Raw genomic sequence first — 26,355 nt, 5'->3', positions numbered from 1 at the left:
GCCGAGCGAGACGTGGAGAGAGTGATCGCGCGCGCACGCCTCCGTTTCGATGGTTGTTCCTCGTTCCGTCGCGCGTACCGCACGTTTTCGTGAAACGGCGCTCCGCGAAACCTGGGCGCCGCCCCGTCGTAATCGGATCCCCACGATCCCCGTGGAGAAGCGTCCCAGCGGACAGTGTATTCGTGGGCGGTGATACGTACACGCTCGTCGAGTCGTCGAGTCGTCGAGTCGTCGTCGCCGACGTCGAGCTGACACATCGCACGGTCCCTCGAGCGCGACGAGCATCGCCGAAGAAGAAGGAGGGAGCGAGAGAGCGGGTGACGGGCGCGGGGCGGGAAACGGCCGGACGCGGCTGGATAATACGAAGAGAGAGAGAGAGAGAGCGAGACACAAGGGACACTGACGTGCGCGGGCGGCGTATCATATATCGAAGAGCCGCGCGGACGCGCGCGTCCACACCGCAGTGCACGCCGAATCGGACGGTAAATAACGTGGCGGCGTCGTAACCGTGGTAAGGTAAAAACGTGATCGAGCGCGCAACGTTCATTCAAGAAGAATGCGTTAATTACGCGCGACCGTGCGGCGGTTAACGTGCGTGTCGGTACCTGCGTGTGACGTGCGACGAACGAGCTTCTCCTCGCGTAGTGTGCTCCTCGCGGGAAGGAAGAAGAGAAGGAGAGCGAGAATCAGAGAAAGAAGAAAGAGAGAGAGAGAGAGAGAGAAGAGCAACGCTAACGGCAAATCGAGATGCTCAAGTTCATCAGGGGGAAGGGCCAGCAGCCCACGGCCGAGCGGCAGAAGCTGCAGAAGGACCTCTTCGCTTTTCGAAAGGTAGGCGAAGGCGAGCGGGAGAAAGAGAATGAGAGTGCGAGACGGATAGCAAAGGAGGCTCTCTCGCCCACACCCGGCGCGCGAAACACGCCGCGAATGGGCGCAGAAACGAACGGGTCGACGGGGCGATGTTGCCAGTGGTTGCCAGACCAATCCGATTAAAATGATTCGGCCTGGTCGTCCGAAAGAGACGGCCGAATGAATCACTCCCGGGGGGGGAGGGATTTTTCGTGCCCCCTCGGGGAAAACATATTGTTTGGAAATCCTGTCGTGGAGGCGCAGGAAACACGTGCGCGTCCATCCGAAATTCCTCGCACATTCCCGCGTAAGGGAAAACCCATTTTCGATTTCAAAACCGGTCTAACCCTTCTGCTCTCTCTGTCTCCCTGTACTTTCGTCGGCGAGGAATTTCAATCGGTGGAGACCTAGTGCAATAAGTTAGAATGTGAAAAAATATATTTGTCTTGTTCTAACTTATTGCACCAGTGCAACAGTGCAGGAATAAAAAACAAACTTTTAAATGACGCGAGCATATGAGCATGAATGAGGGATCTTGCGCCTTCATTTGCGAGCGATATATAATTCAACATCTGCCGGTCGAAAACAAATTGTTCTATTGTTCTTAGGTATTTTTCTTTTCTATTCGTCAACCCAGGAAGTCACCTGTGGTGCGATGCATCGTCTTTATACCCCGGTAACGAGAAAATGAAGCTCATTATCAGTTACGGCAGTTTTTTTTTTTACTCGAGTATACCTATAACTATATTTTTGTTATTTTTTTCTTAAAGAAAATATTAGATAAGTGTCTACACACATGATCTCAGTTACTAATCAATCGTAGAACAATCGATAATACTTACATGTAATTAATAATGTTGACTCTTAATTGGGATTAAACAAAAATATATCTCAGACAATTATTTACACGAGAAATTAAGTGACTATACTCGACTATTAACAGATTCCTCTTAAACTGTAATTAATTTCCCATTTTTATACACACGTGTACTTATCGACATAGTTTAATGGGATTAAATTTTGTGTCGTTTTATACGAAAGTTGGATCAAAATTACAAAACAAATGTATCTATATTGATAATAACATGAAAATTGAAACGTAGCTGAAACTTTATATCTATTATATTTCATAATTAATAAACAAAATAAAATAAAACGATACTAAAATAAAATAATCATTATATGTCATAGAAATTTGTCATTTTTAATAATATATTTAAATGTGTGCAAACAAAATTTTTTTGTGAATATGAAAAGTAAAAAAGGCCGCAAATTTGGTTAGTTGTATGACTCATTGTTAGTGATATGTGTTCAGAATATTTTAGTCTGGGCGACCATTTCCGGGAAAAAAAATTTACCTGAAATTTTGTCTCCTCTTATTTAGGTATTTCTCTTATTTACTGATATTAATGTTAAAAAGTATATATGATATTTTTTCAAAAGTACCTAAGGCACGCAAGTTTCTGGATGATCTTCATTTGACATGACAACATAAAAGATGAATCATCGGATCTTTTTCGTAACATTTATTTTTCACAAATTTACATATGTATATTTTGTTGCGTTATTACGTGTTAACACAAAAAAAAAGAAAAAAATAAGTTTCTTTTACAGGCACACACTTATTTTCGTTTTTATTCATTTCCTTCTGTTCACTCGTTATAAAATAACAGTTATTTAAGTTCTGCAATTTCCCGAGTGTCATCCTGCATGCCTGCATGGGGACTTACACAAGCATTTACTTTCCCAACGTGATTTTAGAAACATGATTAGAAACATGTGAGAAAAGGGGGAGAATAGGATTATTCTGTGAATCAAAAAGTTGTCGCGAAAAATTTTGCAGTTTCTGGCCGGAAAACGGCCGTCTCTTCGTGCATACAGACAGGTTCGAGCGATTCGTTTCGCCGGGTATATCAAGTTACCGTCTGTACCAATGGTATCTTTTTATCGTCTGCCTGTATATTCTCTTTTCCCTGCTCGTTGCCCATGCAGCTACGCTACAGCGGTAGTTTATTTACCCGTCTGCTGCGAAAGAGACTACGGTGCAATAATTTCTACGATGTAGCATACAACTAACGCGAATAGATGCGCTTGCTGTTGTTTTCTGGCTTATAAGAAAGAGGAAGTTATGAACCATTATTTTTTTTATTTAAATAACTCAGTAAATATTTATGTGGCATAATTTTTGTCGGTAAAAGTTTATTACCTATAAAGTTCTACCAATTATGATATAAGCAGAAATTCTTCGGATATACATAAAGAACACAATTAATAATTTATTTAAGAGGGAAAAAGATTACCGTTATGAAACCTGTAGGGGAATATGAGACATTACCATAAAATATATCGTATATTCTCAAAATTATTTTTATTTCTAAAAGATAAAAAATTAACGCTCTTGGCAGATTTTGCACGTCAATATGAGTATTTTGTACACAGTATTACAAAAAAGTGTCAAAAAGAGATGTAAAAATCTTTGGCTCTTGCAACTTTGGGCATTGAAGAAATACAATTATAAAGTATTATAACAATATATATTGGTTAATAAATGAAATAAAAGGTATAATTATACTAAATTACATTCGAAGGGATTATGGGACTTATAATCAGACTCGCGAAATTCATAAGTAGTCCATAACTTTGAACAGAGATAATATAACTTTACAGATCGAATGCATGTACGCATCACATCAAATATTAAATTTAATTGTGTCATTTGAAAGCCATATTCAAGCCTTTTAAGTTACACTAAAGTTAAAAAATTAATATTCGAAATATTTTGTTTAATGACGTAAAGAATATACACACCTATAATACAAATACTTGTATGACAACACAATCAATATTCATGATCAGTGACTATGTTATAACATCTGAATACTGTGTAAGTAATTTAGATGATTATTCCTAAAATTTAACACAAAATATATGAAATATCGTGAATTTCATAACCCTACATCTAATCCATAATCTGCCTTCTCTCCTCTACATACCATGTATAGTCGATTAATTAAAAACGCATTTATATACTTTGCGATAATCTTAAGTCTTAGGGATCCAGTCAACGCTGAAAAAAATCAAAACAAATGAATAGATGCGTTTTTTAATTATGTGCAAATGCACATAATGCGATTAATCAACCAATTAATTAAGAAACTTCTCTTGTTTATTTGTCAGCGTCACAACTAACGCAATTGGAAAACACGAAATACCATAACTTCATAACATTCTTCTTTTACTTTCCCTCAAGATGTGAAATACAATCTAAATTTGTTTATTGCAATATTTTTGAATTTTAATAATCGAATCTAAATTTAAAATTTATTTTTAACAACGAAATCTGTTTCAAATTTAAATATATAATGTTCTGTTATTTACCAAGATTTTTCAAGGCTTCTCAAAAAGTTGTTTATTTTTAGTCGATGACATTTCCGCTACCAGAAACTGACTCTGAATTTCACGAAGAATGACATTAGAAGTTGATTTTTCATCAATTCTTAGAAATTCCGCATCGCGTAATGCGATTTGTATACAGCTGCTACCGATTTATTCGTACCGTATAATGGGCTTATTTCGCATCTACATTACGCCGTCTTATTACGTTACGTCTTATAAAGAGTCGTTGTCAGCGAATTGTCAATCTGACATAGAAATCCGACATTAGCTGCATAAACACACGCTACGTTTATGCTTCTTGCGATAATATAGTACACATTTTTTACAAAAATGTGTACTATATTAATTTCTTTTGTAAAGTCATTCAAATTGTGCTTTCAGCAAGAAATATAACATTTTTGATGAACAAATCTTTTGTGAGAGAGGAGGAGCGAGATTATATACATGAAAAGAACAGTCTTTCTGAAGTGTCTACAAATTTAGCTAGATACAGATTTAATTATGTTGGGCCATTTAAATAATTATATTAAAGATATTCAAAGTGAATTAAAGCCAATAACTGGACAAAAAAAGATGTAAAATTATAAATCATAAGCTTATTATTATTCACAATACCAACCCAAACGTTTCGACGTAACTAATTATTATATTAGATCCTCAAGCTAGTCGCTAGAATGTCAAAACTCTTTGCAGCGTCATCATCATGCTTGAGTGTCCTACATAAATATTTTAATTATCCAACATAATTATTTTCTCGGATATCTATTTGTTTTATTTTATATATTCAAGCGCAAATACCGTTACAAACGTTAGAATATTTTGTTCTCCGCAAAATGAAAGACTCGTTTGTCGAAGACGCTTGCATTTCTTGCACGGAACAATTCCACTTTACGTCGGTAATATTATGTAAAGGTAACGTTATATAAAAAAAGGAAGAGGCGTCTCGCGTTTTAACAGTAAACTACGCGCATCCCGTTATCTCGTTGAAAGTCAAAAAATATAATCTTGTGTCATTCCACTATCGGCGATTATCGCGTTGAGATAAACGGACGACTGTTCGAAATTTGGTGTTTTACGAGCCGTAGCATACGCAGGAATGTATTTGCGAAACGTCGTTACTTCGCGATAATGCCGAGAACATACAATCACGCGCGAAGGTATTCGCGCTCGCCTAGACGCTGCACTGACTCGTTACTTCGCGTTATTTATTCGCGAACACATCGCGCGATTTCATTCGATCGCAGGTATTCCGTGCATCGATCGTAAATCGGTTGCGTATTCCAGTGAGAAAGGGCGGGGGAAGGGAGAGGCTTCAAAGTCGACAGCATGTATCTGATGTATCGGAACGTATTTGCTTACGAAATGCTATGAATTTCCATGGCAAGAATGCGATTTGAAAGGCGTCGAGAAAAGTGTCATAACGTTACGATTGTTAATAATAACTTAATTGCACATTTTTCTCTTAATCTTGCTGCGGGAGGTAACAGACGGTCGCAATTTATGTAGCTGCACGAAAAATTTTGATGTTTACTGAAATCAAGCGTATTCATAATTTGAGCGACTTTGATAACAAGAATTTAAAATGATGATTCACTTATTTTTACTTGCATTTTATCTTGATTGTTAATAGTATTTGTCGCTTATATTCTTTTTTTTTAACCACATCCTTTAATTTTATTGATGTTCAATTAATTTTTTTAACTCAAATATGCGATTACTTAATTCAATTTCTATCGACAAAATTTGTGTTCAAATTGTCAAGAAGTCCTATTCTTATTTTGTCAGAACAATGACATATTTGATAATAATGCGAGAACAACTCGCATTAATAAGTGAATAAGTGAACTATAAATAAGTGAATTATCATTTTAAATTCTTGTTATCAAAGTCGCTTAAATTATTTACATATTATATTAATTAAAAATAATAAATTTAATCTCTAAAAATAAAATAGATAAAGTTGCATAATGTAGATCTTAAAAGTACTTTAAAAATAACATCTTGTGTTACATTACATGCAATAATATTTACTAAATTACGAATTTATCTAAAAACTAAAAAGATGTCTATAATTTTTAATCAAATTAAGGTAAAATTTAATATCGCGAATTTTGAAAATTACAGTCGTCATATGGCACCAATATTTGAATTGAATTCCATAGAATCCATAGAATTTTTCAAGAGACTTTCGGTAAAAAAATCGATTGAACTCCCGAGAAATTTGCTCCTTTACTTGGTATGCTACTTGCGAATAAGATATTCTGCAAAAGTGGTGCAGGAACGAACGACCATTTATACTCAACAAGTTGGTTAATGATGAACACATGCGGCATTTGGCTGACAATAACCGTTCAAGTATTACAAAGCTGCGGTTCTCATTGAATGCGACATTTTTTTTCATTACGCTCCATTGGACGTGCGATCAAACGTTCGAAGAGACGAACCTGCACCAAGGTGCACGCATGCAACAGCCCCCGCGCAGATAATTTTCCGCCATTGGGTCTACATGCAATCTGCAGGAAACCTCTTATCAGTCGCACGAGTGACTGAGAACGACTTTTTCGAGTGAATTACGCAGAAATCAACAAGTCAATATTGCACCTGCACTGCAAAAGGGCACTACAAAAAATATCGTTATTGCATTAAAAATTACAAGTCCGAAGCATTCCAATTTTACTATGTATTTTACTAATGTAAAAAGAGAAAACTATTGAAATTTAACTGTTGACAGGTGTGCGATATTTATCAATATTTATAAAAACACGAAAATGATGCGATTTTTTAGATATTTTTAAATATTATTATAAATGAGAAACAAATTAATGAAAATTTACTTGAGCTGCAATTTTGAAGGAACGATTTAAATTATTTATAAATTAAATTTTCAGAGAATATAAAATCCCTTTTAAATTGTAAATAAAGTGTTTGACGATGCTAATTGATAAAATATTGACGATAAAAGTAATATATGTGTATTTAAACGCGCAATTGAGAATTATTGATTCTTTTCGTTACATTAAGAGTATTCCCAACATATCTGCCCGACATGATAACGCCATAAACGCGTCGTGTGCATTATCGCGAAACCCTATAGCGATTTAATTCCCTGCACTGTGAATTCTTGAAGTAGTTCCACGAAATGCATAGAGAGAATGTGCAAGACTAAAATTCTGTAGTGACGATAACAAACCCACAGTCTCGAATATGATTATCCAACTAATAATAAGTTGATTGATTCAATGTCTTTTCTTTTCTCTCTTCTCTCTCTCTCTCTCTCTCTCTCTCTCTCTCTCTCTTTCTCTCTCTCTCTCTCTCTCTCTCTCTCTCTCTCAATGGATTCATTCTTATTCATATCTTAGAAAATTTTTCTTGCAATCTTTAACCTAACGATTGATATATCAAAATTTGATATTACAATATTCATCATAATTTATATGTTATTCTATAAATGTTAAGATCGAAAAAAATAAGTTTATATCTTTTTATGTTTTTATTAATAAAAAAATCACACTTTTTATATTATTATCTTCTTTAAAATTTTGTAACATTTTTATGTTGTAATTGTAATATTGATTTTGTCATCCTGCGTAATTGGAAGAAATTTTCAATTTTTATATAAAAAGAAAATTTAGAAATTTATTCTTTCTACTTTAATATTAAATAGCTCCGATCAATAATATGCATTTTTAATTTGGCAATTAAAAATAACAACTCTTGATATTGTTAACATCATAGTCAGTCTTATTTAACAAGTTAACGTGACATGATTCTTGTACTTGATATCTTTTATTTAATTCCTCAATTCCTCGATACCTCGATGCCAAACGAGAAACTTCAATATATATCGCAGATAGCAAATGATATCGGCATTATGTGCAAACAAAATATGATAAGATCCTCGGGACCTTCCCTTTTTTCGTATTTGCTTGGGTGCGTTCTCGTAACTGCATCGCAATTGAATCGATTATACGTGTTTTATGATAACTTTGTCGGAAAAATTTAATCTCAAACATATATATATTTTTTTTTTATTTAGATAAACTATATATGTATTTTTTCTCAATAATTGCAACGTGATTAAAACGTGATTAAAACGAATTTTTATGTTGGAATTTGATGCCAATGATGATTTAGTGCCGTCGTAAAGCAAACGGTTCAATCACCTTGATATTTGCTGGACAATTTTTTCCTGGTATGCAAATGACTCGAATAGTTCGAAAATAGGGACGTTGCGAATAGTGCCCATTCATCGACGCATGCTCGCGTTATTTGAGGAGGCAGAAAAGAAAGAGGAAAAGGCGTAAAAGGCGTGGTAAATGAAAAGAAGAGGTGTCACACACTTTGGCGAAGAAGAGAAGAAGCGTTCGCCAATTTGTTTCGCGCAGTGCGGATGTAATTCTGAAGCCCTATTCCATGTTTGAAGTTCGTAAACAACTTGTCAATATCTCGCGACCGATGCAAAGTTACTTTTACATTTTTATTTACATTGAAGAGTCGATTTCTTCACCGTTTATAAACATATCGATCGTTAAGAGGTACATAATGGTAAAATAAAAATTAAATTAACTTCAGATTTTAGGAAAAAATAATTAAATGACTGTTATGATGAATCTTTTAATTTAATTGTAGTTGTTTACAAGACGAAATTAATTCCATGCAAGTTTCGCAAAATTAAGTTTTTCTTACTACTTCGTTTACTTGCTCGCGAATTTCATTACATATTTAGTTTGAAAGAAGCAGAGAGGGACACGCGTTTCATTGTTACACAGAATAGTGTCTCGTTTTAACTCTCGTTAGGATGTATCTTTCATAAATATGTTCAGCATAACTTGCGGGTAGTGACACCTTTTCTCATGGAAATGGGAATTCTGATTCCTAAGGCTCGGGAACACCGGTTTTTCTAATTGCGACGGTTCAGGTCGATATGTCTATCCGCAGTCGAAAACAAAAATTTTGATGAAATCTTCGTCGCTGAGGTTTATAAAAAACCTACCAGTTCCACATAGGAAAATATTCCTTTTCTGTACATGTTTCTACTTATCGAGTGGATTTGACATAGTTTGTTAAGAAAATTCTTAATGATGAAATTTTTTAATTGTAATTTTAGAGAAAAACTTTTGAAGAGTAATATAATTTTAAATAATATATTTTTTTTCGATAGTTTATACATATATTATAACAAATTTTTATTCTTGATTTTATATATATATATATATATATATATATAAATGTGAAAGAATGTAAAAACATGTGCAGAAATATTTATAATAAAAGTTTTTATGATAAAGACTCCAAATAAAAATAAAATGTAATAGCAGTGTGTTTATTTTAAGATCTCAATTTTAGTTTTTAAATTTATATTATACTTTTTTATGAAATATTTTTTTGAATTGCGATTCTTTTTTCTTAAAAAATTGTAGTTATTTTGATACAATTTTCCAACAAATAATATTAAATATTTTATTGATTGTTAATTAAAATTAATTATTTTTAAAAAGGCAATTTATGGGTATTTAAATGATTAATAAGGTTAATTGCGTTTTTTTGCACAATCAATTCACGGAAAATAAATTCTTATCTTTCATCGTTTATATATAATTTCGAAACGCAATTTTTTTCTATCCAAGGAGACTTATCTGCATTGCTAATTTGGTATATATCGATAGTAATTAATAATTTAAAATAGAATCACCTTGAAGCAACGATGATAATTTTTCAGATAAGAAAAAAATTATTGTTTAAAAGGCTCTTGATTTAATTTTAAAAATTATTTTGTGTACCTCAACACATTTAAGAGTTTTAAAGAGATTGTATGAAGATTTCATATTTCCAGGACGTACTTGCGTACTCCGTGATTTTCTCTCGCGGGTGTTATAATTGGCCGTGGGAAGGCACGGAAATAAATGAGCGTGGTCCATGCGGAATTCACCGGTACCGCGCAACAACAATATTTCATCACCGAGCGGGTCTTTATTAGCCGCCGGTTGCTTTTTGAAGGCACGTTTACCGCAACCGAGAATGTATACCGCGTCGTATGCCGACGTATGTGCGCGTGTAGGTATGAACATCAGGCATGATAAGCTCGATTAACGGGCACTGTCAAAATCTGACTCATCGCGAGAGTCTCACCAGCTAGCTAGCAACTTTCACCTAAATCGACCATTAATATCCATGCCAAAACTTGTCAATACCATTCCTAATTATGTTCTAAGGATGCTGAATAATTGAAAGTGGGAATGGAGGCGATTGAAAATAGCCAAATGTTATTCTTGGGATTTTGAAAGAAAACAAAAATTTCGATAATACGATAATGAGCATTAATTAGGAAATTTATATTGAAGATGGAAATAACTTTAAATTAATAACGCGATTAATGTATAGTTTTGTGTAACGCAATTGTCTACTTTTTTTCGAATTACATTATTTCACATTGTGATGATTTACTATTCTTAATTGTGACATTCGTATTCAATACGCAAAATTGTTACGATTTTTTAAAAATATGGTTAGAAATGTTTTAATATATTCCGATTTAAATATATTTATATAATAATATAATGAATAAAAATTATGAAATAATAATACATATATTAGACACACACACACACACACACACACACACACACACACACACACACACACACACACACACAACACACAGAAGAGAGAGAGAGAGAGAGAGAGAGAGAGGAGAGAGAGAGGAGAGGAGAGATGAGAGAGAGTAGAGAGAGATAGAGAGCAGGGGGAGGGCGTAAGAATGTACTCATTATTTTGATTTATTTGCAGTATATGTATCTCAGTCCGCTCTCACTAGAAATTATCTCTCACTCTCTCTACAACTCTTACATCTCTCTCCCCCGTCTCCTTCATGTCTCTCCTATATCTCTATAGAGAGCGCCTCTCCCTTCTCCCTCTCCCTCTCCCTCTCCCTCTCCCTCTCCCTCTCCCTCTCCATCTCCATCTCCCTCTCCTCCCTATCCCTCTCCCTCTCTCCTCTCTCTCCCTCTCCTCTCTCTCTCTCTCTCTCTCTCTCTCTCTCTCTCTCTCTCTCTCTCTCTCTCTCTCTCCTCTCTCTCTCTCTCTGTCTGTCTCTCTGTCTCTCTGTCTGTCTGTGTGTGTGTGTGTGTGTGTGTGTGTGTGTGTGTGTGTGTGTGTGTGCGCGCGTGTGCGTGTGCGTGTGTGTGTGTAAAAATTACAATGCGTGTATTGTAATTTTTGCACACGCAGATTTTCTCCAGATTCATGTTAGGTGTGTGCAACATTATGGACAGAAATGCGTATGTGGATTTCAATTATAGAATTATTCCGTTTTTCCTAGAAAACATAATAGAAATCTAGGGAGTAAATTGAGCAATAAAATTCTGATTGAAATTTATTTCAAATAGTTTCATAATCCATGCCTTGTAATTAATAACAATAATTTTGTATTTTTTTGTAATTTGTTAAATGTAGTTATAAATTTTAATATTTTTGCAATCACTACATTTAGAGAAGTGTTACACACTATTAAATTTGTCACAAAGTTTCTTTAGATGAATCCAATGAAAAATTTTTATATGATACAATTGCTTTGATCTTAAATGGTTTTGATCTAAAATGGTGAACGCATCAACGAAGACAATTAGAAACATAATTCTGTTTATGATGTCAGGAAATTGATTGAAATCAGCGTCGCTAATGGATCCGCTTTTATTTATTGCAGACAGTGCAGCATGGTTTCCCGAACAAACCAACCGCTCTCGCTTGGGATCCGAGTCTGCGGCTGATGATCATCGGCACGGCATCCGGCGCCATCAAGGTGTATCCTTTTGCTCTTTTTGCTTCCTCGCCTCCGTCTACCTTTCTTCCCGTTTGGTATTTATAATCTGGTCCCGAGACGCAACCGCCAGGACTCGATGACGCGCGTATCAATCTATATATTAATCCTTGAGAGGTTTTGTTCCTCAGAAAGATAAAAAATATGAGTAATTCAAATAGCATATATTATTTGTTATTATTAGTTAAAAATTAGTGGTTACATTATCTTTGGAACAGTTTTTGTATTAAACGCGTTACTTAATTTAATTCAATTTTATTATTTAATTTTAATTAAAGGAACGTTTAAAATTTTTAATTATAACTCACTAAACAGAAACTAAATATTCTCCATAAAATGGAAAGCTACTACAGCCGTAAATATCAAGTCAGTTATAAATACTTGTTATGACTTTTTTATTGCCGCAATAGGAAAATCTGTTTTGTGGTGCCGCGAATGATTGCTTAACAAAGACTCCATAAATCACTTGCGGTATGTTTTATAAACCTGCACTCTGCTTGGAGCATGGGATTATTGAAGAAACATTAAACATTCACATTTAGAACCCACGATGGTGTTTGCGTAAAACAATCTCGCATTATGTGAATGCATTTGTTCTTAAGGGGGCCGTCTACATTAGGAGGCCAAAATTAAGCACTTATTTATGATTTTTTTTTCTAATGAAACTAAGTAATGGATCTTTTTGCGATTTTTTTCACTTATTGTGCATGTCTTTAGGTACTCAAAACAATTTTTATTATAAAATTTTATTTATTTAATTATAAGTTGTAAGCAAAAATGCACAACTGCCTTAAAAAATTCCTTCCACACTGCGTACACGATAACATCCAGTAGAATCGACTGACAGGAAAAAAACCAAAGTTTTTTGTAAAGTTTATGAGTATAGCTTCTAAGTGAACCTAAGAAAGCCATACATTTATTACAAAAAATTTATAAAAATGGCATTTTGAAAAAAAAATTGATTTTTTGTGAAAAATTTTTGACTTTTTTTAAATAACTTTTTTTTTACATGACTTTTAATTTATATATTAGGTTCACACAGAAGATAATTTAATAACCTTTAATTTAAAAAAAAATAGAAGTGGATCCATCGATTAGTTTTTTTTTTTAATTGTGTACGCAGTTTCGAAAAAAGTGATTTTGAGAAAAACGCGTTTAAAATTTCCAATCAAAGAAAAAGGTTGATAAAAGCTTGCTAATGATTGTTTATCCGTACTTTTCGATTAATCTACTATCCCTGCTCCATATAAATGTCGTCAGTGTCCTCATACAATTCATTCTTCTCCAACAGCCATTGTTTGTCGTAAGTACGCGTTTCCTGCGCAACAGATCTGCTACGACGATTTTGGCTAATCGTGCGATTTCCGTTTATTCTATCCGCAACATCTCTGCATACTGGTCCAATAATTATTTCCATGCATGACATGATTCTTAGAACCGACAAATAGCCTTCATTGAAAATTCCAGCAGCTATGTAGGCAGCAATTTCAATGATTTTGCGGCCGCAATGGAAGTGTTTTGGGGCCAGTTGCCAAATCGTCGCATTAAAACTTTCATTGGCATTTTTTGTGTATACCCACCTAAACACCTATCAAATAATTCTTTCCGAGCAGGCAATGTACCTTTTCAAAGACCGTTAGGGATTTTTACTTGCCGTCCCGTTCGAAGCGCTCGGGACGTGCGCACTGCACGTGCTCATTTCGGCCTGATATAATTTGAATCTATACTTGGGACTTCAGGAGCATGTTCTACGGATGAAATACTATCGATTTAAGCAAGAAAAAAACATCGATTTTTTTTACCCTCTAATGTAGACGGTCCCCTTAATTGAAAAATTTAATGCAGGCTCTCTAACTTATTTTTTTTAACAACTTGGAAGAAATCGGCCCAAGTTTGTTTCTCAATTCTAATTTTATCAAGAATAACCGGGAGAACCGGGTTAGACAACTGTCGCATTGAACTCTTGGATTAAAACCAACCGCATTTGCATAATGCAAGATTTAGTTAGAGATATCGATTGTTCACTAAAATGCACATGCAACGTTCGATCGAAATGTTCGACTTTGAAAGAGAACTGCTGACCAATTTTATTGCGTGTTTATTCGATGGAACACGATCTTTCGTAACCATTTAACGTTAAGAAGGTCGCTGACTGTCGAACGGTGAAAGATTGAAGTTTTCAACAATTTACAATATTAAGGTCAACGCGAATCCAGTTTTGCAATATTTTGTTGTTCTCGTTTTCCGACTTTGTCAAGGTCTACTCAACTGATTTGTGTGTATGCAGGAATTATCGATTGCAAAAAGTTTATTAATTAAAAATTGCATTAAACTAATTGAAATTGTCACCGATTTGCAGCTTTTCAAAATAATATAATACAATACAAATAAAACAAATGTGAATATTTGTATTATTTGTTTGTAGACCAATTATTTTGAATAATAAAAGAAATGAAATTGAATAACTGTTGAAATTATTTGTTTTGACTTTTGCACAGAGATACGGAATTTAAATCGTAATTTATCATAAGTGGTCTTGCGCTAAATTTAGATTTGTTTTATACTTTTATCTGTTTATTTTACAGTTTTTAGATCAGAAAATTTTGTTTTTTAATAAAAAATTATCTTCATTTAGGAAGTTTACTTTTTATAATAATCTTTTTATTAACAATATGTTATAAATTTATACGCTACAATTGAATTTTAAAAAAATTATTTTCTGAAAATATAAACGTGTGATGCATAGTATAATTATGTGTTTGACTTAGTATAAAAGAAAGCAAAAAAGTTACATGAAAAAACATGTGATCCAAGTTTTGTCCTGTCGATTCGTCGAAATTGACGTGCTTTGTATTTTATTCGTAGATGCTATTAGGTCGTGGCAAAATAATCAGTACGTCAGCGAGTCGGCAGCTTAATACCGTAACCGCGTGCACACCGTTAGCAGATGCTTCCAAGGACTATGTAATCACCAGATAATCGTTATTATTTCGCAATAGATATACGTATACACGATTATCTGTGCGGCACTCCTCATCGTCGCATCGGTGAAACCTTCGGTCGAGCGTACGCGTTTTACAAGCACTCGTACATTTAACTATATTTGAACCTAATCACGAGCCTCTTGAACTCTTTCCGTAACTTGAAGCGACTCGAATGATACTTTATCTAGTTTCCGTTTTTAGACTCGACAACTTTTTGCTAACCAGCCGACTACGTTGCTGTAATGGATTCGGATTTTTGTAAAATGAGCAAGAAATTATGTTATTTAGGGAAAGCATATCTTGTTTGGAAATTACACTATTGCGGTCGCAGAAAATATTGATCGAAAGTAAAAAGTAGGTGACACCTTGTGCTTAATACAGAATGCCATGCAATGCTAAAAATTTTAAGTTAACGAACGAAAAGTCTTCGATAAAAACGAAAATTAGAAGCAAAAAGATTCTTTCGTAAAAATTTTATTGATTTGTGCAAATTTATTTTCTCTATTCGAATTTTGTGTGTGTATGTGTGTAAATTAAAACTGTGTGAATAATATCTAAAATAAATAAGTGACATTACGCAAGTATTTAACTCAATAAAGTTGCTTTGAAGAATTCAATACAAATATAGTTTAATCTTATTGAAGAGAAAACTAGAGAAAATTTATATAAATTTACTTTTCCATTTTTTAAAATATTAATTTCCATAAGTTTTCTTAAAGAAACGATTTGAATTATCCTCTAAGAAAATTGCTTTTTATATAAAAGAGTATTAAATTTAATTTATAGTGATTGTCTTTAAAATTTGTAATTACTGTAACTGTGCATCACAGTCCAATGGCATAATAATTTTACGTCATATATTACGGAATTTACTATAGAATTCACAAAGTATGCGATAACATTTTCGCTTATGTATGTTCAACAGCTGTTTTTGCTGAATAATCGAAATTCTCATCGTCAGCATGTTAAGGATGTATCGGACATACAATCTTAGACAAAAGTGCATGAAATTTGAAATACTTAAATATCTGTCTAACTAGTTCTAGATGTAAGAAATTTGAACGATAATTGGAATCTTATTTTTACTCTTACAAAGGTATTTTTCACATATTTGCGATTTTTTTCACTTGTGCGTTTAAACTTTTGACAGTGAAAATGCACAATTATCTCAAGTTATATTTTATTTCTTTAAAACGGTGCGGTGTAGTGAAAACAATTGAAACTTGGCAGATATTTTCATCTATTCATATACTAAATGTACAAAAAATTTCAAAACATTGGTACTATTTCTTCTATATTTTTTTAGCTGTTTTATCCGTCAAGATCGTCTTTTTCCATAAGATGGAAAATACCTTTGTAAGAGTAAAAATAAGACTCCAACTATCGTTCAAGTTTCTTACATCTAGATTTACTATGCGTTAGACAGATATTTAAGTATTTCAAATTTCATGCACTTTTGTCTAAGATTGTATGTCCGATACATCCTTAAATCGATCATTTCCAAATCTGAGTTTCAAGAGTTTCTATTCTGTCGTTTGTGTGACACATATTTATATATTGTTGTATAACTTCTTCTTCTTTTGGAATTCCTTAACTCAACCATCAGTTTCGGAAGGCCAGGCGTAGAGTTTTATGGACAACATTCCGTCGAAAGCGGCGAGAATGCCGTCACGAAGATCGTCGCGCTGCCCAATGAGGTAAGATTAATGCGTTAATTATGACTGCATTTACATTAGATAAGAAAACTAATTTTTAGAGTTGTTTATCATATGCGATAATCGCCACGCACCGCTCTTTTATTTATATCGAGAATTAAATATAATAGTATATTAAATGAGTCTGAAAAATTTAAACGCATAATATATTTTGTTCACGTTGAGCAGTTTTCATGCTATATTTGTTTGCACACACAATAAATTCTTTGTGTTTTCTTGAAGAGATACAATTAAAAAGTCAATAAGATATAACGATACTATATTTATATATATCATATATCGCGTGCCTCTCTTCCATATCTATGTTTAAGATATTTTACATACCCACATTGTTTCGCGATTTACGTAGAAAGGTGCTAATTCTTGTGATAGTTCCGTTAAAATCGCACGCATTGCGCCGACAGTAATGCGACACCGTGTTCCGCTTATGCGGTTGCCAGCGAGTTGCATAATCCCGTACGACACCGTACAATGTGCTCACGCACGCGTGTACTGATAAATAATACACGGGTGCAACGACACATCACGATGATGCGTCGCAATTAATGGGGAATGCAATTAAAGTCATAAAAATGTAGGAAAAAGACTTTCTTCATGTTTTCAAATATTTAATTATCTTTTTACCAGCGAATACGCAGGTAAACGTTTAGCCAGTGATAATAGTAATATTTAAAAAATTATCTTAATGTATTTCTAACGAAGCTGTTTAAGTGACTTGTTATAAAAGATATTAATCAGTTAATTCAAGTTATTACATACGATATTTTATGGATAAAATTTGTAAATTTTGTCTAAAATTAATAATAATTTGCAATATATAATTTTTTATAATATTACCCGAATTAGGTGTGGCTCTTGAATTGCGCTTTTGGTCTTACGATCGCACCGCGGCATAAGTATGAACGTTCGTTATCACGATAAGCGGTTTCAAGTAAATCTCGAGTCCGATAAGATAGTAGTAGTTGTCTATGATAAAGATCTATTATTACTTTTTATTTAATTTTAAATTTGACTTTCTATTTATTTTGGTTTTTTATAATTATTTTTGAACTATTTCTGGACACAGAGAGTAATTAAAATTTTTTATACCTAAAAAAATTGAAATAATGATTTCAAAAACTTAGTCTTGCAGATTAAAAAAGTGTTTATATTTAATTTATTAAATGCTTACACTCTAAAAGGCAACTTAAACCTGTTATTAAATTTAATGGCAAACCAATAATTCAACATTACAATAATATTAAATACAAAACACTGGTTGTTTTTTCCAATTAAAGTTTTGATATAAGTTATAAGTTTAAAAATGAGTGTAAATAAATTTGTTTAATTTTACGTTTGCTATAAATCTTTATTTTTGTATATGCATGCGACAATTGTAAGATAAGAAAGGGACCAGAATTGAGAAGTCGTGAGAAGTCACAAAATTATGCGAATATTTTCTCCGTGTAAAAATAATGATAGGAGAGGCCAGCGGTCATCATTGACTTATTTCGAGGCGTTTTATTACTTCCGCTATATCAGGAACATATGCTGACTTTGTAAAATAAAAACTGTTGTTAAAACTTTCTGCCGAATAAAATATTAAATATAAATATAGATCGAAGAGGATAATGATAGTAGAAAGTTTGTAACATTTTATTAAAAAAATATAAGAGGCAAATGAAAAGCAAATATAATTATATTTTATTTCCAATATTTATTTCAGATATTTTCTGATCAGTTGATATTGTAATTTGCAGGGTCGCGTGGTATCCTTATGCGACGACAATTCATTACATTTATGGGAGATTAATGAAAGTTCTCTAGTAGAAACAAAGACGTTATCGTTGGAAGGAAAATTGAAGAAGATCTCTGCAATGTGTCTTGAATCCAGTGGGGAACATCTCTTGTTAGGAACGGAAGGAGGCAACATTTATTTACTAAACTTGAAGACTTTTGTCACCCCAGAAAATATTATCTACCAAGATGTCGTAATGCAGAAGTAAATCATTAGATTGTCATTCGTTATTTAATTTATTTAAATTTTTATTATTTTTTATATTTTAATATAAATGCTGGCAGGATTATGCAAAAAGAGAAACTTTACCTGTCATGAGAAGATTTTATTATTGCATTTTTACAAGGCTAAACTATACATATTAATTATTCTGATTAAGTTTATGAAAGTCTAAAAAATATATGAAAAACATTATATTAAAAATAAAATAATATAATAACTTTAGATTTTGAACTTAATTATTAATTTAAAATTGTTTAAGAAAAAAAGGTTACTCTGTGTAACATCTTTAAACTGTTTTTATTGTATAGTGTTCCGGAAGATTACAAGAAAAATCCAGGAGCGGTCGAAGCCATAGCTGAGCAGCCAGGGCATCCAGACAACATCCTGATTGGCTACAATCGAGGTTTAATGGTATTGTGGAATAAAGCCACTCCAGGAGCTCAGCAGGTAACTCTTATGTTTTTATCTCTTCGTTTATATCTCTGTGTATATACACAATTACACTTTGGCAAATGCAATGGTCACACGCTGTAACGCTTACATGCTTTTCGCAAAACAATACACAGTGTGGGTCAATGTTTAACCCTGCTAGCCCATTCATTTCTGATATACATTTAATTGAATTTAAATAAATTTTTATAGATTTTCTTGATACGATTGTCAGAGAAAAAGGCTGTCTTTTTATTTTATTTTATAATATTTAAAAATGTGTGTTGTGTGTGAAGAACTGAATTAAAAAAGGTTGAAAAAGATGAAATTAAAAAGATTGAAAAAAAGAAGAAATTAAAATTAAAAACTAAAATTAAAAACTACGCATTTATTTATTTTTTAATATAGAATTTTTTTTGTTTTATATTTGAAGGATAAGTCAAATATAATCAGCCCTAATAACTCTCTAATAACTTTTGTTTTACCGTAATGGTAATTCTACAGAAGAATGGTAATTCTTGAGAAAAATAATAATTAAATAATTGATTAAAATAAAATCGAATGAAGCAGCAGGGTTAAGAATGAATTGTGAGATGGTATTGCTCGTTCTGATTGTCGTTTGTGTCTTTGGTGGTCTTTGGTGGAACGTGTACGCGCAGCTGATGGGTTTGTTTTCGCGTGCGCAGACATTCGTCTCCACGCAACAGCTGGAATCGGTCCACTGGATTTCCGAGAATCGTTTTGTCTCATCGCACAACGACGGTTCGTACGCGTTTTGGAGCCCGGGTAGCGATGCCGTGCCGGAGCCCACGACACTTTACGGACCGTTCCCGTGCAAGGCCGTCACCAAAATTCTCGTGTACCCTACCGCGGAGTAAGTCATTTCGAGATTGTATAATTTCTACTTTTCTCTATTTTCTTTATAGAATTGACTTAAGGTTTTTTCGTAGACACGGTGAACTCGTGCTATTTTCCGGTGGTATGCAACGCGCCAGTTATGGAGACCGACATACGATCACTGTTATGACCAAGGAGAAACATTTAGTTTTTGATTTTACATCTAAAATTATCGACTTTTTCATTGTCTTCCCTAAGGAGGAGGAAGAGAACAATGAGAATCCTATCGGTCCAGAAGCGCTTATAGTATTGGCTGAGGAAGAATTAGTAGCTATCGATTTGAACAATCCTGAATGGAAGATGATGGCTCTGCCTTACTTAGTATCTCTACATGCAAGCTCGGTGAGTATTTTAAAATAAAAATAGCAAAATTAAGAGAGATATGCAATACAAACTTTTTCATATTACTGTAGGTGACTTGTTCTCAACATGTGCCTAATGTACCCGAGGAACTTTGGGAAGCGATCGTAGCAGCCGGTAAAGCGCAGACTGAGCATCTTTATTCAGACAAGTTATGGCCCATCGATGGCGGCAATATTCTCTGCCAAAAGCCGGCGAATCCTGATAAGCCTCGAAACAGAGAGTTATTGCTTACTGGACATGAGGACGGTACCGTCAGGTTTTGGAACGCATCCGATGTTGCTCTGACCCCTCTATACAAGTACAATTCGTCGATTTTGTTCACTGGCGAGCATTTGGACGTGCTTGAACAACCCCCGGAGGACGACGAAGATGAATGGCCACCGTTCAAAAAAGTTGGAATCTTCGATCCATACTCCGATGATCCGCGACTCGCCGTGAAAAAAGTTCTCCTTTGCCCATTATCATCAACATTGGTAATTGCCGGCACAGCCGGACATATTATCACTGCTGTCATCTCTTCGGAGCCGACCAATAAAGAGATAAAGGCCATAACAATGAACATTGTCAATGATCGCGACGGGTTCGTGTGGAAAGGTCACGATCATCTGCCACCAAGAACAACGAGTATATCGTTTGCGGTTGGATTTCAACCGCAGAGTCTTTTACAATTATATCCACCAGCCGCCGTCACATCGTTAGCGTTACACAGTGAATGGGGATTACTCGCCAGTGGCACAGCACACGGACTCGCGGTCTTTGATTACATCAGATCTAAAGCTGTCAGTGTTAAATGCACACTTAATCCAAATGGTATGTGAATGCTACGATAAAAGGAGACAACTTTTAAATTTGTTTTACAAGTTTTACTTCAAATTATACTAGCTTTTTTTATGTACTTCTATAAAACTACGAATACAATTTAGAGAGTGAAAGTTCAAATGTTTATGGATATTTAAAATTTCTACACATACTTTTATTTAAAATTGTTTTACTCTTTATATTAATAATACTGTAATTAAAATAATTATTTAATGTCTTACAGATCTTTCCGGTGCAGGCGACACTCCTATCTCCCGACGAAAGTCTTTCAAAAAATCTCTTAGGGAATCTTTTAGAAGATTGAGAAAGGGACGTTCGCAACGTCGGACAAACGCTAATAGCCCTACACGAAATACTGCACCTACAGAAAAGAAGAAAGACAGGTATGTTTGACAATTAAATCAAAATATGAGAAAAGCAATGTGTAATTATTAAACTTTAATTTAGTGTTGCTTCTTCACCGAGTGGTGATCCATCGCCAACAGAATTAAAACCAGTGGAAAGACAAGTGGAAGCGAGGCCTGTCGACGATGCTTTAGGCTCTATGGTTCGGTGCTTGTATTTTGCCAGAAGTTATATTATTAGCTGTGAGTATCTTTATGTAAATATAACATTAGTGATCGTAAAAGTGACCTAAAATATGTTTGCAGTACAAAATACAACACCCACACTTTGGGCTGGCACGAACAATGGCACGGTTTACGTCTTCACGTTGGCTATACCGGCTGGTGTGAGGAGAATGGAAGAAGACGTCAATTGTACACTGGGCAAAGAGATACAATTGAAGCATCGAGCACCTGTAATCGCGATCACAATCCTCGACGGATCTAGCGTGCCGTTACCGGAACCTTACGAGGCCGAAAAGGGTGTGACGCCCGGACCCGACATGACTTCCACGCACAGAGTTGTAATTGCCAGCGAAGAACAATTTAAGATTTTCAATCTTCCGTCCCTGAAGCCATATTGCAAATACAAATTGACCGCTCACGAAGGTTCCAGGGTACGAAAAACAGGTTTTGCCAAATTCTCGTGTCAAGTCGAACCCGTGGGAACTCACGAAGAAACTTGCTTGCTTTGTCTAACGAATCTTGGTGATTGTTTGGTGCTGAGTATACCGGAATTGAGAAGACAGTTGAATGCCGCTGCGATCAAGAGAGAGGACATTAAGTTTGTATTTTCAAATTTTTATATTTTTATTTCGTATCTTAATGTCAAACGTTTGCGATTTTGCAATATATATCTTTCGTCTTCTAGTGGTATTTCTTCTTTAATATTTACGAAAGCCGGAGAAGCGCTATATCTTCACTCGAGTTCAGAACTTCAACGAATTTCCTTGTCCACCGCGAAAATGACGAAGGCGCATTGTGCGCTCAATTTACCACCACATGCTAGATCGTTCACGGAAAATACTAATGAAGTCGCGCAAGAGCAAGGTGTTGTCGAGGGTGAACCTCAAATCGAAGGGGAGACGCAGGGAAGTCAACCACCGACAGCCGCGAACAGAGTTATCACAGAAAATGGCGTAGTGGGTACCAGTGAGTATTAAAAATCCTCCATACGAATAATAAATAGTAACAGTTAGATTTAGTTACAACTTTCAATACGGTTTCTAAAGCAATCTTTAAAAATCTCAAGTCTTTAAGATGCGAACAGCGCGGACAGAACAGGAGGTCGAAATTAGGACGAAAGTTGATACCAAATCTGAATTGTAACTAATTGTTTTAAAGAGACAAATATATTTTTTAACACATTGCAATAGAACAACCACCAGCTTCTGTGTAAACGCGATATGCGTATATGTGTAACTGCTTGGCATATTTTATATAACCCGCATATACATGTATGCTTCCCGAGTATTCTGATCATAACTGAATCCATTACTATACCATTTGTGTCTATTAACGAGTAGGGAATGTCCTTATTTGTAATAGTGTCGTTTAGTGTCGATGTGAACGCATGTCTTTTAGCTGGAGAGGAAGAATCTCCGAAGGAACCATCACTGCGACCGGCTACAAGTAGTGTAGATGTAAATGGAGAAGACGACCGTCAGGATTTAAGTTCTATCGGAGATATTACGATCGACAGTGTTAAAGATCATTTGCTGTAAGTTCAGTTGACATTATCAGATATTTTATTTTAATTTATTATTTATTTATATATGATAAATTTTGTTTTATTTGTAAGTTTAGTGGATTATTATTTTTATTTAATATTACTTCGTGTATATATATTTAATTTATATGAACATATTATTGAACACATACTACATGGCTTGATAATTTATTTCGCCGCTGTATTAATTAATGCCAACATTCGATGTACTTGCCATTCTTTTTGGCAGTAACAGTCCACTTTTCAGAAACGCGACGTCTTCCGAAGAGCTTCACAATCGTTTGGCAGGACTTAAGATGGAGGTGACTTCACGAACTTCCGAGATAGCCACTCAAAATCAATCACTAGTGGTGAAAACGACCACTGTAGTTACGCAAACCACGAATAGTACGACCGCTAATGGCGAAGTCGAGACGAGTCAGGCGAATGAAACGCAACACGTAAACAGTGAGTGAAATCGCAATCGATCTAAATTTGTGAAATGATTTATTTAGATCTATCATCTAATCATTGGACTATCAGATTGACGATTCATAAAGAAATTGATCTTTGAGTACACTTGTTTCTTGAAAATTTTTAATGCGTGGATAATCGAGTTTTTTTAGGCCAACGTATTTTTCACTGATTTTCCAGAATTACTAATCGACAGACTCGACGGATATTGACATATTATCTTGGATTTTACAATTACTCTATATTTTGTCTTTACCTTCCAATACTTTCGAATAATTTGTTTTATTTTTTTCTGCCTTTGTGTTATTTGCATTTATTATATTTTTTTATCATTCTTTTTGTTTGGTATTTGTTTTATTGTGCAGGCACTACAGTAGAGCGAGAGATATGCAGCGGTATCGAAACAACAACGACACACGCTACCATCACTCTGCCCCCAAACGTCGAGGTCAGCAAACGGCACTGAATATAATTATAATTAATTGGTGTCGGCCGTTACCTCGATATTATCTCATGTTGACGCTTTAGTACTTTGTCGTACCATTAGTCAATTGACCTTCCACTATTAAATGCATCAACTTTCCATTCATTTATTTCTGTTAATTTATTCCTCGCTCCTACTTTCATGCGATATTCATCAACTGACTTACAACATTAAAATAAATGTGAAGCTTTTAATTACTAACCGAATAGATTTTACTATTTTTTATTAAAAAACGTCTATCAAGTAATAAATAAATTTTAAATATTACAGATTAATGCGGCGGATTTGGCCAATTTAGAGGTCACTACGACTACAGTAACTACCACTACAGAAAGGTCCAAGGCGCCGTTAGCTAGGCCAGAGGAGGTTGGATCGTAGACCTGCTCCATATCGGTTCTCCATGCTGACCATGCATCAATTTTGCGCTCTACAGAACCATCAATAATTAATTACTCTTACTGAATAAACTGTACACAGCGACGATATAGATAGGATTTATATATCGTAGATTTTTTAAGAAATATTTAGATTTTTACGCAACATTTCAGCGATAATCATTCGCACCCCGCGAGCGACGAGTGATCAATTTTTAATACAAACTTTACACATTTTATTGACATCTACATCATTGTATTCTATTTAAAAGTATTCCAAATGGATAACTTTTGGAATTGACAGGGAATCAATGATTTTTAACGAAAGTGGGCCTAAAAATGTTTTATTTATCATATAATATAAGAAATATAAATCCTCTTATATGATCTTTTTTACAGAAAAATTTTTTTTTAATTTTATTAATAAATGGAAATAAGATGATTTTGAAAGAGTATCATATCAAAATATCCAAAATTATAGAATAAATTTAAAGATTTTTGACACGAGGTTTGGTCTATTGTTTTACATGGCTGACTTTAATTTGTTCATTAATTTAATAATGAATCTGATGCATGTTGTATAACAATATAATTATAGGATTTAAAAAATTATAGTTTACCAAGAGATAGACGAAACATCACAAACCTTGAATTAAGGCAGCCTTAAATGTACTGTTATTTTATATATTTTTAATTATTAAAGACATGCGACATCCGCAGTATCTGCAGTATTTGAAAGTTTCGAGCATCTTGTTATAGTTTTTTGTGAGCAGAAGTGTGATGCGATATAAAGATGCTTCAAACAACAAAAACGTAGCTACTTAAAATAGAGTTATATATTTAACGAACAAGTAAGGAGATTAAGCGTGGCAAATTCGAGGAAAAACGTCTGTCGATGATCGTGATGTAAGGAGTTTCAACACGTTAAAAAGTATATTTTTTATCAATGTTGCTTAATCATTAAGTTACCTCTCTTCGCGTTACCGAAGAGTGTGTCACCGAATTTTCGAGAGAATCCTCGAATACTCGCGAGCGCTTAAAACTATATAATACCGATATAGTTACTTTATTGTTGCATTTATCCGTAGGTTTTTTTTTCTAGACGAAATAGTCGCATGGATAGTCTTAATGATAGACTATTATTGCAAAATACGTTTCTTGATATTTTATCAATTTTTAGAAACATATATATATATATATATATATATATATATATATATATTTCAAAAGTGAATTTCTTAGGTTTTTTTTGCGCGAAAGTACCAATTAAATATCATATAATTTTGATCTCAGTAGGTAGGATTGTCATGAAAATGATAATTCATATTCTAGAAACTACACTTAACCACACACATGCGCCGATAATCTTATAATGTTATACAAAAATTTGAAGAAAAATTGAATTAAGGCAAATTAATAAAAATGTGTCCTTACGTTAATTGGATTTTTATATTAACTGATTTTTTTATATAAACAATACAAACGATCAAAATTTTAATGAATGAATATTTTAACTTTAAATATATACTATCGATTATCTTTAGTGCGATAAGTTTTAATTTTTGTAGATAAATTTTTAATGTCTTCTAAATCTTTTGCAATTTTATCGAATTTTATTGACTATATTGAGTTTTTTAAATTATTAATTTAAAGCATAATATCACA

The 26,355-nt window shown here is 34.0% G+C and overlaps 1 protein-coding gene across 5 annotated transcripts; it reads left to right on the top strand.

Moving 5' to 3' along the window:
- The first annotated feature begins 697 nt into the window (after positions 1–697).
- Positions 698–26,129, top strand: LOC105833256 (lethal(2) giant larvae protein homolog 1). Of its 5 annotated transcripts, none has more exons than XM_036293916.1 (16): positions 698–831; positions 11,948–12,045; positions 16,652–16,742; positions 18,500–18,741; positions 19,068–19,206; positions 19,875–20,062; positions 20,139–20,427; positions 20,499–21,258; positions 21,491–21,650; positions 21,715–21,854; positions 21,918–22,434; positions 22,522–22,802; positions 23,235–23,370; positions 23,609–23,826; positions 24,198–24,280; positions 24,587–26,129. In XM_036293916.1, the coding sequence occupies exons 1-16, from the start codon at positions 748–750 to the stop codon at positions 24,692–24,694; spliced, it is 3,534 nt and encodes a 1,177-aa protein (XP_036149809.1). In that variant the 5' UTR covers positions 698–747; the 3' UTR covers positions 24,695–26,129. The 5 variants fall into 5 exon arrangements, with proteins under 5 accessions (XP_036149809.1, XP_036149808.1, XP_036149807.1 ...); XM_036293915.1 differs by having other exon boundaries at positions 19,848–20,062; positions 23,627–23,826; XM_036293914.1 differs by having other exon boundaries at positions 19,848–20,062.
- The last annotated feature ends 226 nt before the right edge of the window (positions 26,130–26,355 follow it).

This window comes from Monomorium pharaonis, chromosome 11, assembly GCF_013373865.1.
Source record: "Monomorium pharaonis isolate MP-MQ-018 chromosome 11, ASM1337386v2, whole genome shotgun sequence".
NCBI lineage: Eukaryota > Metazoa > Arthropoda > Insecta > Hymenoptera > Formicidae > Monomorium > Monomorium pharaonis.
This window is presented reverse-complemented; position numbering and strand designations above follow the sequence as displayed.

Excerpts from the sequence above, each read along its gene's own strand:
- LOC105833256 (XM_036293914.1), top strand. The coding sequence starts at position 748 with ATGCTCAAGTTCATCAGGGGGAAGGGCCAGCAGCCCACGGCCGAGCGG. Across the intron at positions 21,855-21,917 it reads CAGAAGTTATATTATTAGCT|TACAAAATACAACACCCACA; the intron begins GTGAGTATCTTT and ends ATATGTTTGCAG. Across the intron at positions 23,827-24,197 it reads TGAAACGCAACACGTAAACA|GCACTACAGTAGAGCGAGAG; the intron begins GTGAGTGAAATC and ends TTTATTGTGCAG.